Below are 20,187 nucleotides of genomic sequence, written 5' to 3'. Positions count from 1 at the left end.
AATTCAAATAAGAAAAACCCCGCCAACTGGCGATAATAATTCGTGCTAATTTAGACAGGAAGTGGGCCCGTTTTTAATAATTCCACTGTCCTGGTTTGGACTACCAGGTTACTTACTATTTATCAATACAACAAGGGAAATTTACAAAAATTAAAAGACCTCCGACAAATGCGATTTTTTCCTTGTAGTTCTCTCCACAAACCGCATAATCAGTTGAAATGCTTATGTCAATTAGCCATCTGGATTTGACTCCACTGAATTTTTTCATGCGTTAAGGACAAGTTTTACACAAACCATCCAAAGACGATTGACGACTTGAATCTTGCAATTGAAGTTGCCATTGACGAAAAAGAAGCCCAAACAATCGAAAGTGTAGAATGGGATACAGTAAAGCCATACATGGCAGTCATTGGAACGATGCTGTGTTCCATGTTTAATTTCAAAGTATACTTTTTTCAATAAAGCATCAATCATTAAAAAATATCCATGCATTTTTATTTTATAGCAAAATTAAATTCCAATTTTTAAATGGCTCGCCCTGTACAAGCAGTGACATTCAACACCGTCAATACTTTCAACAATTAACTCACTAGCCAACTGTTTATTTCCACCTGTTTTTGTATTAGATTTAATAGGCAAATAAGGAGGAAAAAGCCGAGTCACTGATACATTTGGGAAGATAATAAATTATTAAAAGTTGCAATTTTGTTTAAAAATACCAGGTACCTAGAGATTTTTTAAGAGTAAAGTGTATGCCAAAAAGAGGGTAAAAAATGGTTAAAAATATATGATAAATTTTACATTAGTGCAAGGTTTGTATTATAAAGTTTTTGCATTCAAAAAGTTGGCAGGTATTTCTATGATGACAATAACTTTCTAAAAGCCGAACAAACAAGAACACACACAGGTAATCCTATTGAATTATATAAAAATAATCCATAAGTTGTTGGTTTGTATGTATTGTGTATAAAATATAAATCCAAACAACACACGTACATCTAACTGTAGGTAATGCTTTTGTTACGTTCGTAACATTGTAAAAAACATTTACCTAAATTGTTATAGGTATGATTTTATTGAAATTCTACTATCAAATATTTCCTAAGCTGTGTACATAATAAAATTATTTCGTCAAAATAGTAATATCGTTCTGCACCATTTCACTCAACATAGAACATTTAGTTATTTTATTGCTTTGAGGATATAAAAACCAGGAGCGTGGTTACAGTAGCGTAGTTGGAATTTTCGGTAATGAAAGTTTGTTCAGAGCCATTGAATATGTGCATGGAAGGAATAAATTTCGTAATATTGGGTTTTACAAATAGGATTCAGTACTATAATGCCAAAAAAAAAAACCATCATTCCCGAAAAAACAGCTGTTTACCAAATTTTTGCGTCTTTTTATCATTTTTATCGAAACAAAAATTGCAAATTTTATTATTTTATGCCAAATAATTATTTTTGGCAGTTAAAAACATCACTCTTCGCTTTTTGAAATTTTTTTGACAAATATTTTCAGAACTAAACAAAAAAAAAAGTGATGAAAATTAATTGACTGAGTTAATTGATAAAATACCATGTATACACAGTGTTGATAACCGCAAAGTAATAAGAGTATCTAAGAGTATCTTTCTTCTCACTTCCTCAGTGGAAATATTATGAAACAAACACATACATACAATAAATGTATACTTGATACAATACATTACATGTATATAATACTCTAACTTAATTTACGCCCTCACGGGTAAAAAGTGATGTTTACGAAAAAAATATTTCAAACAAAAGTTGTTTATTTTTTTATAAGGAACTTTTTTTTTTTTTAATTTCTGTATAAAATCTTCTAACGGTTTACACGTGCGTCCTACGGACCCCTGCCTCAATTCTCCTATTTTGCTCAGCTACGAGCTAAGCTTCACTTATTACGTTCTGAGCACGCTATAAAAATTACACCTTGATATCTCCTTTCGTTTATGAGTTACCGTGCCCACAGACAGACAGGCAAGTAACCGGAAATGGATTAATCAGGTGATTCAAAAACCTTTCAGAGAAGGGAAATGTCCCGACTGATATATCAACGCGCAGCCTAAATCACTAATGGTAGAAGTTTGAAATTTCGAAGTGAAATAGAGGATACAAGTTTGTATGAAAATAAATATAATCCGTCATTTTTGAATTCACTACTTAACTGATTTTAAAATTTTGCACTATCAGCAAGTAACATGGGCTGTATTTCATTTTCAATAAAATTAGGGTTACGCATCAAAGGTTAAAATCCATTTTATAGTAAAAACATCATTTTTGAATTCACTACTTAACCGATTTACTAAATTCCTTTATCTTCTATCTATAGAATGTTACATTTATCAGCAAGTAACATGAGTTGTATTTTATTTTCAAAAAAATAAGAGTTCCGCACCAAAAGTTAAAATCCATTAAATAATGAACAAGAGGAAAGTTAAGGGAATTGAATGCTACAGCGTGGATAACTCTTAGTCATTTATATTGCTTAAACAATATTTGTGGTGATATCAGGGTATTATTATGGTACTGTCAAGGTATTATACAGAAAGAAAATACCTATGGTCTTATATAGTCTATATAGAAAATGAAAATTGAGATACGTTCCTGATAATGTGTGTTGCCAATAATAACTATCAAACTATATCAAAAGCCTTCAAAAAAATGTATTCAATCAATTGAGAAACATGAAGGGTTTCTAATGGATGGGGTGTAGATTTGTTGTTTCTAAAACCACTAAGCTGATTTGAATAAATTATCCACAGAGTGGATAGTATTGTAATTGATTTGTCATGAAATAAGCATTATGGTCGAAGATACATTTGATTTAAATTTATCAATAAAATTTAACATATTTTCTTTCGATGTATAAATAAATGGAAATAAATTAAAATTTAATGTACATTGTTTTTCTTAAAGCAATCTCTAATTTTTTAGACCTGAACAATATACTGAAAAATATTTGTAACAAAGCTTGAGTACCCAAATATATTGGAGGTTGAAAGAAGGAAATTTTCAAACTTTTGAATTCATAGATTTTTTTGCATGGTAAGCAGAATAACACCAATATCAAAACATTTAATTGAATCTTATGAGAAAAGGTAGTTTGACTTGAAATTTGAACCTTGAAAAAAGAGAAAAAAAAATTATAATAAGAATTGGAGGAAGTCCTAACAAATTTGGAAGATCAGTTTTATGAGCAAAGAAGGATAAATTCTGAAAAATTTTATCGCACTTTAAAATTACGAAAAATTTTTCCCCACTTCAGATCTGATAAACCTGTCAGCAAGAATAACTATACTATTAGAAGAATATCTTACTATTTCAAGGTGCACTATTTCCTTTTTTTTTTAAATAATACTTTTATGAAATAGCAAAGCTAAAGCATACATTCATTTAGTCTGACAAATAAAAAGAAATCAATACATCTTTAATGGTCTGAAGCAGTATAATATCTTAGGTTATAAGTTATTATTACTGTACTTACTATTAAAAGTTATTATTACTGTACTTACTGTAGGTACTATTACTTTACTCAATAATATCAATAATAAAATATTATTTTTTAAAAGTCGAATAGAAAGATAATATACTAGTCAACATTTGAAGTAACACAATATTACAGTTTTACCTGCGCCGAAAATCGTAGGATTTCGATCACCCATAGCTCATTCAAAAGCTTGTACACTCTGCGTCACAAAATCTGCACTGCGCTAATGTAAAAAAAAAGCGCCATACTTTTTCCTCTAAAATATATTTGGTGATATGCACGTGATATAGACATGTTACAACTATTTGGTGATATAAATGTGATATACCTATCAACAAAACCTTAGAATTTTTACTGATTTAATATGAATAATCAACTTGTGCAAATTTTGTGCCGCAGAGATACTTTTAAATTTGAAATCTGAAATTCTCAAAAAAGTTTAACATCCTCAAATGTGCAATATGCATAGCAATATATCTCACTTTTGCATAGCAGTGTTATACTTAACTTATGAAATTTTTGAAATGAGAGGATCTAAAAAAGTTTCCCTGAATTTCAGATGTTCAGATGGAGAACTTTACTTCTATATTAGAACATATGCATAGATAAAAAGTTATATATAAATTCATATTGACTCTGCAATGGGCATCAAAAACATTTACGAAATTTTCATTAATAATGATTTTAAAAAAATTTTGTATTCCACGACAAGAAGATTTGGAAATGACTGACTATTTATAATAATAATGAGGTTTAACCTCCGTTTCTCTGAAATATTCGCCTATAACAAAGGCCACCCACATCATTAAATGTTAATCTTTAATTATTTAACTTACATATATATTTACAATTACATTTTGATGTGGGTGGAGTTGATTACTTCGTTCTTATCCAAGCGAAGACAATGTGATTTTTTCTACCGCCCCCATTAATTAGAATTGTTCACACTGCCGCTGCCTGGATTCGAACGCGCAACCTAAGTCTAAGTAGACAAACGGTCAAAGACTAACGCTTTAGACCGCTTGGGCATTTAAGCTCTGACTGACTATTTTACAGAAGAAGATTCAAAGCCCACAATAGTTAAAAAAAGAGCTTACCACTAGCAAAGGCAACTCTAAAAATATTAATAATAAATTTATTAAACATTTCTAAAAAAGCTCTTCATCTACGGTTAATTTTTATGTATTTTCTGTGAATTGAAAATAAAGTATTTTTGTAATTATTATGAAATAAAACAAAAATTTTCTAAAAGGAAAAAAGGAATAAAATAAACACGAAAATATAACTATAGTGATATGAAAAAAAAAAACAGTAAACTCAAGGAAAAAGCGTTATGGAAAATCTCTAGGGTATGATAATATGTACCATTTATTACATGAAAATGAACACATGATTACACCAAACAGCATAAAGTAAAATATGTTGGTTTCTCACTCTATGTAATGCCGTTTTTAAAATACTATCACAGACAACAATTGTGTACCATTACCTCTGATCGAATACAAAAATATTGAGGGAATTTTTGAGTTATAAAGTGTTAGTTATTGAATTTATTTTCAAAAGTGAAGTTAAATAAAAGTATTCATAATCATTAAATTACACAAAATGTATACACAAAATTATGGCACGCCATTTTACTATTTAATGTCCGAAAAAAAATGATCGTAATAATAATACATTATTATTATGTTAACATCATAATAATAATCATTTTCATTATGTACATAATTTTAATTCAATCATTTTTATTATGTACATAATTTTAATTCAATCATTTTTATTATGTACATAATTTTAATTCATATTAAATAGTAAAACGGCGTGCGCTATATTTCCATTATGTACATAATTTTAATTCAATCATTTTTATTATGTACATAATTTTAATTCTCTATTTCCATTATGTACATAATTTTAATTCAATCATTTTTATTATGTACATAATTTTAATTCTCTATTTCCATTATGTACATAATTTTAATTCAATATTTTTTTTTTAATCTAATTCAAATAAAATTAACTGATTTATTATTATGTATCATCATAATAATAATACATTTTTATTATGATGATAACATAATAAAAATGTATTATTATTATGTATCATCATAATAATAATACATTATTATTATGATGATACATAATAATAATACATTTTTATTATGTTATCATCATAATTTTAATTCTCATCTCTCTTTTCTCATCTTATCTTATATCAATCTCTCTTTTACTAGGATTTATTTTACAAAATATAAAATATAAAATATAAAATTTCTGATTGAAAAAAAAATAATTAATTAATTTTTTTCTCGATAAAAATTAGTCTATTAAATAGTAAAATGGCGTGCCATACAAAATAATAATTTTGTAATTGGACTTTTGTAATAATCTTTCCGAAAGTTCTTGCGAGCATAAAATAGTTTTAAAAAAGGTATTATTAATTTTATATATAAAATAAAAATAACGGATATATTATTATGAATTTCCTTTGTTTTTTCACTAGCATTGCGCAAAGCACTTTGTGACCTTGTATAAATGATAAATTTATATACAGGATGGTCCAAATTACAATAGCAGGACTTCACTTACTGGTTCGATAATGTTAAACTAATGACAATTACAATAATAAACACACTTATAATCGGAAAAGCGTCCTTTTCTATTAAGAGATTTTCAAAGTTTGGTAGGAAAAAAATATTTTTGAGAATATAAGCCAAAACTATGAACAGAGGATCCATCATGATTTAAGGCTTAAGGTGATAAATTAACAAAACCAGCGGTAGAGATATTAGCTGGCAGGGTTTCGAAAATAGAATCTCTACACGATCCCCTGTATGACAAATATTATCATGTTAGGCAATACACCATGCTTGGTGATTTTAAAGAGTTGGAGGGGTATGGATCCACTCCGTTTTTAGGGTCTTGGAAAATATACATGTTAAAACTATAGTGCCTAGCCTAAGCTTTATCACTAATAAATTATTTTAATAATTAAATAAATCGAAATACATGAACATCATTACATCGAATATGAAATGGAATATGTTTTATATAAAAAATCATTGCTATCACAACTTGGACGGATAAATTATCACTTAAAACAAGCGTTAAAAAATAACATTTACATTACACCGTATCAGTTCTAATCGACATTATGTGACATGCGATATGCTTTCCTTTAGCGGGGGTCAAATTGATCCACATCGTTGCTCTCCGGGAAAGGATTATTTCGAAAAATAAAAATATGTAAATTGCTACATCCATGTGTTCGTATTTTGTAACACTCCCATCTATGATCTACGATTGGAGTGTAAGTAATGTTGGCCTGTGACAATTTTTCAAATGAAAATTTAACAAGGTTGTCGATAATACTTTATCGATTTGTATTCGGTTTTTGAAAAAAATATTCGTTTAAGTTATAAATATCAAAATTTTTGGCGAGATACACCATTAGTGTCCGGGATAGTACTTGCAGTAACGTTTATATTAAATTCATATCATAAAATTGTAGTTAGTAAAATGAAAAATATTCATATTTCTTAAAATTGGGATATTATAATCAGTCTAGCTCAGAGGTTCTCAAAATTATTTCGTCTACCTCCCACTTTGACAATCAATTATTTTTATCGCCCCCAAAGTAGCTAGGTTTCAGATACAGATGTTTCAATATTAAAATTAAGAACCACAAGAGGGAAATGTATATTCCAATTTTATTACTAGTTTATCGTTTAAATAAGGTTTGTATGAATTTCTTCAACTTTTCATATTTAAGTACACATTATCCGTTCCATTTCGTGGAAAACTCGGTTTAAGTAACTCGGTAAAGTTTTTCAGTAATAAATGATTTTCCTTCATATGATTATATGGACTTTTTTGTGTTAGTTAGAGATCACGTATCTAAAATAAGGTCATGTATTTTTGAAAGAGGCAAAGATCATAAGAATCTCTTCCCCATTTCTCTTGAAAATCAAAGAAGCTTCGACTTTAAAGTCATGAATATAGTATTTACAGTCCTGGGGTTTATACCTCTTAAATCTAGGGTCATATACTATGGTTTAGAGGGAAATATCTGAGATACTAATTTTTATGTGTTAATGTGTAACAAATCTATGTAATTATTAAGCAGAAAACTCAAAAAAACTTGTTAGTAGGTACGCTTAGGCGAACACCGTAAGCAGTTTAAATATATTTTTGGATTTTTTTATGCCAACCCATCAAATAATGGTTGTAAAGGAAAACCTAACGGCAAAATTTTCCCCAAGAATTAAATGATCATTTTTCAACATTTTTCATTTTTTAAAACGGCTTCGAGAGTTCTTTCATTCGCTATATTTAAGAAGCTTCCCTAAAACCGGGGTCTATATTTCTGTAATGTGTTGTTCTAAAAATCAAGGGAGTTAAAGAGTTAATATTATTAGAGGGAAAGTTAATATTAATAGGAAAAGATAACTTAATTGGTAGGAATGTTTTGCCTGAATATTTGATAATGGAAACATATTATCCGTTTTTTATGCTATTGTTGCGAAATTCGTATGAGCATATGATATACAAGTATAGAGTTATATGGTGTTAAAATATTTAAAGAAAAAAATATATAAAAACTCATTTAAAAAAAGTATAAATACATTTTGTGATGTGAAGCATAAATAATAAATAAAATATATTTCATTTTATAATTTATACATCTACACATTTTGTACTAATAAAAATTCCTAAACGTTTTTCATGCACGTTTTCAAGTGAAAGCTCTTATTTGCTAGTGTAGTAGTTATAGAGCTACTACTAAAAATAATGATTCGCTTGAACAAGTTCGTTTGTTTGACGAATAATATAGTCCAAGAGCCCGCTTCGGCCAGACGCACATCATTTCATAAAACCCTAAAGTTTATCTGCGCACGTCACCAACACAGGTAAGAACGATGAGCGACTATGTAGTTTAGGTAGTGGTTACCTTGGCAGGTAACAGGTAACAAAGGTGTAAAAAACAGCACCTCAAGTACATTAAGACATAAAGCTCTATTTTTTTACATTTTCTTCAGAATAATATTTAAAATGACGTCATCCATTGCCAGACACTTAGTATAGTTTCAACCCCCTGCCAGACACCCCCAAACTCTAAAAAATTGTGATTACACTTACATTATAGTATAAAAGCTGAATTTTATATATGTTTCTTGGGAGGCTATGAAAAGAAGTTACCCCAGTAGCCAGACAGTTTTCAAGGTTTTTTCCATCTTGCCAGAGGCCTTGAGAGTCCGCCGTCGGTGTAGCAGCACCTCAAGTACATTAAGATATAAAGCTCTATTTTTTTACATTTTCTTCAGAATAATATTTAAAATGACGTCATCCATTGCCGGACACTTAGTATAGTTTCAACCCCCCTGCCGGACACCCCCAAACTCTAAAAAATTGTGATTACACTTACATTATAGTATAAAAGCTGAATTTTATATATGTTTCTTGGGGGGCTATGAAAAGAAGTTACCCCAGTAGCCGGACAGTTTTCAAGGTTTTTTCCATCTTGCCGGAGGCCTTGAGAGTCCGCCGTCGGTGCGAGCGCGAGGCAATATATATTCAGGCGGGTTTAAGTGAGATGGTGAGTTTAATAAAAAAACAAATCTAAACAAGTGAAAACAAACAATTGACTGAGTTAATTGTTGAAATACCATGCATAGTCAGTGTTGATTTCTTTATCACATTACACATACAAACATGTGACACATACATAACTGATAATCAAGTATAGTACATATTATAAAATTTCCGCCTAATTGGCGCCCTCACGGATAAACAGTGATGTTTACGAAAAAATGTTTCAAACAAAAGTTGTTTAATTTTTGATAAGGAACATTTTTTACTTTTAAACTTTTGTTCTATCTCTAACGGTTTACAAGATGGGTCCTACGGACCCAAGACCCAATTGACCTATGATGCTCATTTACGAACTTGACCTCACTTTTTACGTCCTGAGTACCCTGTAAAAATTTCAACTCGATATCTTTTTTCGTTTTTGAGTTATCGTGTCCACAGGCGGACGGACGGACAACCGGAAATGGACTAATAAGGTGATTTTATGAATACCTATGACAAAATTTTTTTCCTAACATCATTATTTTTAAGCGTTACAAACTTGGGACTAAACTTAATATACTATGTATATTTCATACATGGTATAAAAAGTAATCCATAAATTTTTCGAGTTTTGTTAATATTTTTGAGAAATTCAAGTTTTGACTGTGTGAGGTAATAATATTGTTTATCGTATGAAATCCAATGAACAAATATTTTTATTATATTCATAGCCATATTATAGAAAGTAAAAAATATTCTTATAATTATTACAGAGTTAAAAAAAATATTATTGTATACAAAAAATGATTTAGTAATGCTCAGAATTTTCATCGTTCTCGTCAATATTTTCACAATCATCGTCACTACTACTCCAGTCCTTGATTGATGTCAATATCACCTTCTTCGTCAGTTTCTGTAAAAATTTAATCGAGTTAATACAATTATGAATAATAATAAAATCATGTACATAATTTGATATAGTAATTACATACCTAATATAATTTCTAACGAATCACTGACATAATTTGGTAGCTGATCCCCTTCAAACCATTTGAAATGGTATTGGTTATTTTCTTGTACCCAACCATTATTTTCTGGCTTATATATGGTTGGACTCTTTAGGTGAGCATTGTTCCAAATACAACATATATGATTTGCTCGTAAAAATTGTTGTAACAGTTCGCTTTTACATGGTGGTAGATTGCTGGCGTCGAAATTCCGCAATTTTTTTCGATCAAAAGCTTCGTCCACATCAGAGACCGTATATGAATCAATGAACATTTGAAGGCGCGCAGCATCAACATCAATTATGCTACCGACATTGTATATGTTGCATATGAATTTCTGGACGATATTAAAAACGATATTAAAAAAGTTTCGTTGTCTCACCATCTCACTCAAACCCGCCTGAATATATATTGCCTCGCGCTCGCACCGACGGCGGACTCTCAAGGCCTCTAGCAAGATGTAAAAAACCTTGAAAACTGTCCGGCTACTGTGGTAACTTCTTTTCATAGCCCCCCCCCCCAAGAAACATATATAAAATTCAGCTTTTATACTATAATGTAAGTGTAATCACAATTTTTTAGAGTTTGGGGGTGTCCGGCAGGGGGTTGAAACTATACTAAGTGTCCGGCAATGGATGACGTCATTTTAAATATTATTCTGAAGAAAATGTAAAAAAATAGAGCTTTATATCTTAATGTACTTGAGGTGCTGCTACTCCGACGGCGGACTCTCAAGGCCTCTGGCAAGATGGAAAAAACCTTGAAAACTGTCCGGCTATTGGGGTAACTTCTTTTCATAGCCCCCCAAGAAACATATATAAAATTCAGCTTTTATACTATAATGTAAGTGTAATCACAATTTTTTAGAGTTTGGGGGTGTCTGGCAGGGGGTTGAAACTATACTAAGTGTCCGGCAATGGATGACGTCATTTTAAATATTATTCTGAAGAAAATGTAAAAAAATAGAGCTTTATATCTTAATGTACTTGAGGTGCTGCTACACCGACGGCGGACTCTCAAGGCCTCTGGCAAGATGGAAAAAACCTTGAAAACTGTCTGGCTACTGGGGTAACTTCTTTTCATAGCCCCCCAAGAAACATATATAAAATTCAGCTTTTATACTATAATGTAAGTGTAATCACAATTTTTTAGAGTTTGGGGGTGTCTGGCAGGGGGTTGAAACTATACTAAGTGTCTGGCAATGGATGACGTCATTTTAAATATTATTCTGAAGAAAATGTAAAAAAATAGAGCTTTATGTCTTAATGTACTTGAGGTGCTGTTTTTTACACCTTTGTTACCTGTTACCTGCCAAGGTAACCACTACCTAAACTACATAGTCGCTCATCGTTCTTACCTGTGTTGGTGACGTGCGCAGATAAACTTTAGGGTTTTATGAAATGATGTGCGTCTGGCCGAAGCGGGCTCTTGCTCTAATAGAGTGGACTTGATTCTTTGTCTACTACATATACTTCATATCTTACAGTTTATTACACTTTTATTAAATCATCCATTATTTAAAATATTTATTCCACAAGTGCTCACTACCGTACTGATTTTAGTTTAAGTCTCGATCTTATTGGCAAATTCAAAACTTTGGATGTTGATTGATGAATGACGTAGCCCATATTTTATAAATCATAGGAAAATTAAATTTGAACCACGTATTTTAAAATCATTTTATCAACAAAGATTCGAAAAGCCCGTTTTATGATTGAAAGTGTAATGGAATTTATTAGAATCTAAGCATCTACATAATAAATATATTTAAACAAAACCTAAGTTACTTTATCAGAAAATAATATCTGTCAATCAATTCAATTTTATGCATTCGTGTAATAACATGAACATTATACAATTCAGATTTATATTTTTAAAAAAGTCATAATCTATATTAATTTGTTTGTTTAAATATGAAGAGAACATCATAAAAGCAATTTGATATAGCATTTTTCTAACTCTTAAGGTGGTCATGAAAAATTATTTGTATTAGATTCTGGTGAAAATAATTACTTAAAATAATCAACAAACAAAACTCTCTGATTGGCAACGCCTTTCACGAGGTTAAAAAACATTTGATTACTCTCTCGAACAGGAAGAGGAGGAAAATGAAATCAAATGCCTGCTAAATTTGTGTCAGGATTGTGCTGTCTTTATTGTCAGTTATTTGGCAAGCTGTAGAAATTTTTTTCAGTTGTAACTTACTTAATCCACTTTTGATTTCAAATTACCGTCGGACTGCTAGTCTGCGTTGTCTGTCACTATTTTCCATAAAAGTACATATTGTAACAAGAAAATCGCACTTGAGTTAATCCGCTTATGATCCACTTTTTCCGCTTTACTTCAACCCCACCCCTCTCTGAAACCGCCAAAAAGTTATGCCTTCCACTATTTTTCCCGGCATATAAAAAATGGATGCTTTAGCTTACCGTTGCATCCAGGCGGTTAGGGTGCACTTTCCCTCAGATTTATACATCCGCACTATCTCCAAAAATGGTGAAAGTTTATGCATATCAGTGTGTATTCATATCATATTAGGCACTATCACAACACAGAGGCAAGGGAAACGATGATTCCATTTTCAGGACTTCTATCACTGTTCAGGACTTCCTATGAGAATGACTCTCTTATTTGATACAACGAAATATTATATGATTCAGCCACAATACTGGGAAAAAAAATTCTTAATGTCAACCGAAATGAGATTGACTCAACCTCATCGTGAGAGCAAACATGGCGAATGTGGTCATGAATGTGATACAACTACCGTACGATGTTGAGTGGTGAATTAGACACAATAGACCAGAGTAGATAATTTTTGAAACCAAAAAAAATTACAGTAGGATGAAACCCATTAGAAAAGGAGGGGAATATGATAAAAATAAAGGGAAACATAAATTACGGTCGATCCGAGTTCGGGAAGTGGGAGGGGGTGAGCTTTTAAGGGTAAAAAATGGTTTATCTTGATTTCCGGCAAAACTACAAGTCCTATGGAAGAAAGTTAAATGGCAAAGTTGTAGGCAATAAAAAGATCTACAACTTTTGTATTTGCAATTTTTTCACATAACCTCAAAATTTAGGTGAAAAATTCAAAAAACCAAGTTTTTGGTTTTTTATTTATATCTTTTTCAAACAAATTTTTTTTTCTACGAAATTTGCTGAAAACCTACCTTATTATGTCCCAAATACACTGTAATTTATTTTATTAAAAATATTTATTTTTTCGCTTCATTTTAACTTAATATCAAAAAAACACCCTAATTTTCAATCGAAAATTCTGACGTCAAAATATCAGCTTTTTTCAAAAAGTTTGGAGGCTTTTTGTTCGTTGAAATATCTACTTTCTGATGGTGTAAAAAAAAATATACATTACTATAGGAAATATTCTTAGAAAATGCAAAAATTGAAAAAACCTTTTTTAATTACTATGTACAATTTCATCAAAAAAATGTGATTGCTGCAATTTTTTTTAGTTAAAAAGTTTATTTATTTTACTCGACATTCATGTCAAATTGGAGCAACTTTCAGAACCATGACAATTAGTGCATAAATTTGTGCATTTTAAACCATGTTTTCGGCAGCCACATTTTAAACTGTTACATCCAGTTTCACAGCTGCAGCAAATAGTTTTGAGCAATACTTCCGGAGTTAAATCCTTTTCTGTAAATTTGGGCATAATGCCACGCTGATGTTGCTTCCAGCCCCAATCTGTTGATGTCAATTCGTTACCCAACCAAGTTTGAAGCTGATAATATGCTCTGTAACAATGTTGTTCTGCTGCTCCTTCTGTGGGTGGAAGGTTTGCCAAAATGAAAGATGATTTAATTTTTGCCAATTGATATTTTTGAAACCTTAATTGATTTGATTAATTGTAATCCATTTTTTTTTATATTTTCTTTACTTTCATCTTTTTTATAAAAAACATTGGCCAAATTTGACAAATTTTTCGCGTCTAATATAGAATTAACGATACTTTTCTTTCCTTTTCCGGCAAATCCAGATGTTGTATCGCAACCAGAAAAACAATGCAGAAATGCAACAACATTTTTGAAGGATTCATGTTTGAAACTATTAGACGTGAAAAATAGATATTTTCCATTTCCAGAGCCTGAACAGATAGTATTTACCTTGCTATGTAGATTCTTGCTATGTAGATTCCAACCGATTCTTTGAATAAAGTAAATTTCTCACAAATCACTTAGATTCTTTGAATAAAGTAAATTTTTCACAAATCACTTAGAATCATTGAATAAAGTAAATTTCTCACAAATTTGCCACTTTTTCGTTTATCAATAAAACATGAAATCTTACGCTTTTTGAGTAATTAAAGTGTAAATTTTAATAAATACCTCAAAATTGTACATAATGAATAAAAAAAAATTTTCGAATTTGAGGTTTTTCAATTTTTTGAATTTTTTAAGAATATTTTCTATAGTAATGTATATTTTTTTTACACCATCAGAAAGTAGATATTTCAACGAACAAAAAGCCTCCAAACTTTTTGAAAAAAGCTGATATTTTGACGTCAGAATTTTCGATTGAAAATTAGGGTGTTTTTTTGATATTAAGTTAAAATGAAGCGAAAAAATAAATATTTTTAATCAAATAAATTACAGTGTATTTGGGACATAATAAGGTAAGTTTTCAGCAAATTTCGTAGAAAAAAAATTTTTTTTGAAAAAGATATAAATAAAAAACCAAAAACTTGGTTTTTTGAATTTTTCACCTAAATTTTGAGGTTATGTGAAAAAATTGCAAATACAAAAGTTGTAGATCTTTTTATTGCCTACAACTTTGCCATTTAACTTTTTTCCATAGGACTTGTAGTTTTGCCGGAAATCAAGATAAACCATTTTTTACCCTTAAAAGCTCACCCCCTCCCACTTCCCGAACTCGGATCGACCGTAATTTATGTTTCCTCTCATTTTTATCATATTCCCCTGCTTTTCTAATGGGTTTCATCCTACTGTAATTTTTTTTTATTTTTTATCATTTTTGAAGGCTTCGGCACTGGTCTACAAGCGCATGAGTTGTTTGCATGAAAGTAATATGCTATCTAAAAAACTTTAAATATTGTTGTTTTGAAATGCAACATAGTTTTAAACAATCTTTATTGATTGGTTCTATCACTTATAAATATTATAACAAAATAGTAATGTGATTGACACAACCGCATGAGCATTTTAATTAAGTTTATTTAAAAAAATAGATATCTTCGAGTCTGACTTGAATCAGCGACTTATGGATTACTATTAATTTTTTTGTCTTTAGTCCACCGCTATACCAACTAGGCTATCGACCAGCCAGGAAAATCTAACTCAATTAAATAATTTACTTGCAATAAGTAGTAAATTAAAACTTTCTGACCATGCCAATGCAATCTATACTTTCTATATTGTTTTTTTCTCTTTCTTGATTTGAAATAAATTCATTAGGTATGTATTTTTTTTTTTAAATATTTGGTGTTATTTTATAGTAACCATCTGTGCATAATCAAAATGTTAATAGTACTTAAAATAACAATAAAAATAATCACGAATTATACATATAATAAAAAAAAAATATTCAATCGGATTATAAAAAAACACTTTTTTTGCATGCAAATACCATATCATTCATCTAGCTGATAGGTATATAATATATATAGAATATTGATGTGTTTTTTTAATAAATAAAAAAAACTTTCTCCTCAATCAATTCCATTTCATTAAATGATGAATACCGAACAGTAGACACAATCATTTAATATTATGTAAACATGTTTTTATATAACTTTTAATATAACCGTTTTAGGCAATATTTTTTAAATATACACATTTAATGTAATATTAACGATCACATTTTTTTATATACTAGATGATTTAGTTAAACAGTTAATTTATAAAATGATTTTTCTATACTCAGACAATATTTCTGCCACTATTATACATACATTATAATAGTGGCAGAAACGAAACACTAATAAAAAAACTTTTAACAAAAAGAAAACCGACTTCAAAAGAAAAACTTTTCCAAAATAAATTAAAATGCACTAAAAAGTAAAAAAATAACGATAATTTAATGTAGTTAAAATTATTGTTATTTTTAGAGTCGGTGTCAGTCAAGGAAACAACTCTGACAGAACACTTTGCAACATTAGCTTGGCTGACACCGACTCCAAAAATAACAATAATTTTAACAACATTATATTATCATTATTTTTTTACATTTTAGTGCATATTTATTAATTTTGGAAAAGTTTTTCTTTTGAAATCGGTTTTGTTTTTGTTAAAAGGTTTTTTTATTTTGTGATTTTTAGTGAATCTGAAGTATAATAACTAATTAGTCACTAAAAAAAAGAATCATCGAAATCGGTTGGCGTGATATTGAGTTATTCGTCCTCTTGTGGTGCATACTTAATGCAAATTTAAGACTTTTATGATTTTCTCATGGATGCCTTTGTCAGAACTGAACCAAAAAGAAATGGGACCACACGGGAAGCACCAGATTTCAAATAGATAAAGAATCATCAAAATCGATTCACCCAGTCGAAAGTACTAAGGTAACAAACATAAAAAAAATACAGTCCAATTGAGAACTAACCTTTGTTTGTTTGAAGTCGGTTAAAAATGCTCAAAGTTCGAAAAATTTGAACGGTAAGTTTGATTTGTATGCGGTTTTTGTCATTTGATTCGTTAGAGCGTCAGGAAATTTTGTGAACTAGTGATGAAAATGATTCCAAACTTGTTAAACGACGGTTTTGGTCCCCGAGAGTTGATCTCCGAGGTACCTGGTGCCCATGGTAAACGGTACAAGAATATCCCGAAGAATAACGATCGCTGTAGAATAATATCGCGACAGAATCTAGGACCTCGGGCACCAGGGTACCCCGGACATTAGGTACCTTGAAGATCAATTCTATCGCGATATTCGTGCTCACCTACCCCAAAAACATCATTAATATCGAATCACTGTATAAATAAATAATAGTAGTATATAACGATATACGATCGTGTTAATTATATAATATTTAAACATAAAATTAATATAATTAGTTATATCCAAAATATGATAACAAAGATTATTTAGATAATCCATAATTACAAACTTGATTAACCTGTTATAAATCACATTTCGATAATATAATAATATAGGTTTATGTAAAAAAAAAAACTACTTTGAATTACATGGTATTTCAATTGGATAATATATTTGAAAATTTGCTACCAGCATTAATGTTTTGTTATATAAAATAATGTTTTTAACATAATACGATAAAATTTTGAACACATTTTTTAAATTTTATGTATTACCCCATTCCGCGTCTTAATATTCGTTGTGTGCGTAGTCATGGTAGGGACAATAAAATCGATGCCAGCGCTTTCAGTGAACAATTTTGGCGTTAAAAAAGGCTGTTATGACTAATTTGCAATTCTTCACATGTAAATGTTATAGCGAATGTCAAATTTAAATTATTGAAAAACACTAATTAATTAAACTTAATGCATTTAAAATTGTGAAAATAAGAAATCAAATTGCATAAATATTATTTTTTAAATGTAAATTATCATAATTATTTATTTATATTTGTGAGACAAAAATATTAAATTTTCAATGTAAGTCATAAATGCAATCCATACAATTCTATAATTAAAGTAGTGTATCGTTACCATGGAAACGCCTCCAATAAAAATTACACACTTTGCGAATACCTTTGTGAGCCATTCTACGTTAAAATGAAAGTCCTAGCTATATAAGGTCTTTAGTCCACACCTCTAGAGTATTATCATTTTTTTGTAAAATCTGGATTTTTGTCCAAAGGTACAACTTCTGCATGTCATGTACCTTTGGACAAGTTGGACAAGTAGTATAATATCTTTTTTAAGGATAAAAATAAAATTGTCCATCTGTATAAATTATGATCAACCTTGTATACTTTAACTGTGCATATCTAATCAAATTTCAATTCATATTTTTGACAATATTTTAGCGGAGCAATGTCCTTAAGAACTAAAAACGTTACTAATCAATCCGAAGTTATTTTCAAACCCCAGATATTAAACTATACTCGCACAAATACAGGAAAATTAAGAAATAGAAAATGTTATCAATTTTTTAAACTTTTGTTAAACTATCGCTTTATTTTTATTTGATTTTGAAGACTAATTATAATTAAAATCTAAAAAATATAACGAATTATTCGATGAATATTACATCTACATTAACAGTAGAGTAATAAACAGAGGTTTCACTTACACCAAGCGTGGGCAAACGTGGCTTAGAGAAGTCCCTCACACTTCTGTAACTAACATACGAGTAAAACAGTGATAACCTAACCAGTGACAACCAAAATTACGAGTAAGGCAGAGACAACATTTTTTTTCTATCTCATTACTATTAGAGAAACTGAGATAGGTAGAAGAGTCTCGTAGTAGAATACCCCTCTCGCTTCCTCCTCTATGAGCAATGCTGACTTCGATAAAGAGACACACAACAAAGTTTATGGCACACAATAAAGTTCTAACAATGATGACTTCGATTTAAAATAACTCGCCCATGCCTGACTTACACCACATCCCTTTTGTTTTTATCTTATAAAATCTCGGTATAAGTTATTGATCCAAAGTGTCATACAGGGTTATGAAAATAAATTTAAATAATAAAGCAATATATAAAATTATAACTTACTGTTTTTTACACTATTAAAGTTTAATGCTAATGTGTACGTAAGGTATTCGTTGTGTGCGTAGTCATGGTAGGGATAATAAAATCGATGCCAGCGCTTTAAGTGAAAAATTTTGGAGATAAAGTGGGCTGTTATGACTAATTTGCAATTCTTTACATGTTAATGATATAGAAACTGTCAAATTAAAATGATTGAAAAACACTAATTAATTAAACTTAATGCATTAAAAATTGTGAAAATAAGAAATCAAATTGTACAAATATTATTTTTCAAATGTTAATTATCGTAATTATTTATTTAAATTTGTGAAACAAGAATATTAAATTTTAAATGTAAGTTTTCAATGCAATCCACACAATTATATATGCATCCATTAATTCTATAATTAAAGTAGTGTATCGTTGTCATGGAAACGAAATTCACGCTCGGAGCGAATAAAAGCATTTACTCATTCGATGTTATCATAAAAATATTAAATAAAAGAAGTGAACTGAAACACCCTTGATTATAATTAACTATAATTATTACGGCGCCATCAAACAACTCCAATAAAAAATACATTTATTGTATTTAAGTGCTGATCTTGTTAGTAATAACAATAGATAGCTTTTATAACACAAAAATTTTTTATTTAATTAGTTTATTGATTTTCTAATTAAAAACTTTTATACCTATTTATTTTTAACATATAAACTAACGTTTGTTCATCTATTATTTGCAAATAGTTCCTTCAAGGTTATACCTTTACCAATTGAAATAACAAGCGTTTACTTAGTTTACCATTAAGTAATATCTCCTAAAAATTTTCAACATTTTAGACATCAATGAAATATGAAGAAAAATGCACTAGAATGGAAATTGAAAACACATCAGTACTCTGAATTGCCCGACCAGTGCTCTAACATCTGAGCTATCGAGTTGTGCCATAGCATTGTACAATTCTTCTATACAATTGTTATCACTGTATATATATTATTGTTTTTCAAGCTTAAGAATGTACGAGCGCCAGGGCAATTTTGGATAAAAGGCTTTATTTTTTATAATATAAAGTGGACTAAGTATAAATCAATTCTAAAAATTTAAAGGGGGGTTGCCCGGTTATTTAAATAAATAAATGACTTCAAAAGTAGGTATTTAACTTTGGTGTTATGGGAAAACGGTAAATGGATGAAATGTTTTCATAGATTTCTTAGAAACCAAGGCCGATATCGAAAAATTTTATTATTATTTTTCGTTTACATTCATGAAGTTATAACAAAATTCATCACCAAAGTTGAAAATAATTCCAACTTCAAGGTTAAGCTTGCCTTGGCGCTCGTACTACCTTAATGAAGTGATTAAAATCAAAATACAAAATTCTTATATTAGTGGAACTAGGGAAGGATAAACTTAAAACTGGCTGCCAAAGCCAATGAAATTTCAACAGAATATTT

The 20,187-nt window shown here is 29.7% G+C and overlaps 1 protein-coding gene and 1 long non-coding RNA gene across 2 annotated transcripts in view; both read right to left on the bottom strand.

Annotated features, from left to right (window-relative positions):
* The window catches only part of LOC123293561, an 82,563-nt gene that overhangs the window by 19,983 nt on the left and 42,393 nt on the right, over positions 1 to 20,187 (bottom strand). The gene's annotated exons all lie outside the window — the stretch shown is intronic.
* LOC123293560 lies at positions 9,938 to 10,403 on the bottom strand. The gene is made up of 2 exons (XM_044874421.1): positions 10,075 to 10,403; positions 9,938 to 9,995 (listed from the first exon to the last, which is right to left on the bottom strand). The coding sequence occupies exons 1-2, from the start codon at positions 10,361 to 10,363 to the stop codon at positions 9,949 to 9,951; spliced, it is 336 nt and encodes a 111-aa protein (XP_044730356.1). The 5' UTR covers positions 10,364 to 10,403; the 3' UTR covers positions 9,938 to 9,948.

This window comes from Chrysoperla carnea, chromosome 2 (assembly GCF_905475395.1).
Source record: "Chrysoperla carnea chromosome 2, inChrCarn1.1, whole genome shotgun sequence".
NCBI lineage: Eukaryota > Metazoa > Arthropoda > Insecta > Neuroptera > Chrysopidae > Chrysoperla > Chrysoperla carnea.
This window is presented reverse-complemented; position numbering and strand designations above follow the sequence as displayed.

What these genes read in the sequence shown, in the direction of transcription:
- LOC123293560 (XM_044874421.1), bottom strand. Translation starts at nt 10,363, where the DNA reads ATGTTCATTGATTCATATACGGTCTCTGATGTGGACGAAGCTTTTGAT. An exon ending in TTCGTTAGAAATTATATTAG is followed by an intron (nt 9,996 to 10,074) that starts GTATGTAATTAC and finishes AAATTTTTACAG; the next exon opens with AAACTGACGAAGAAGGTGAT.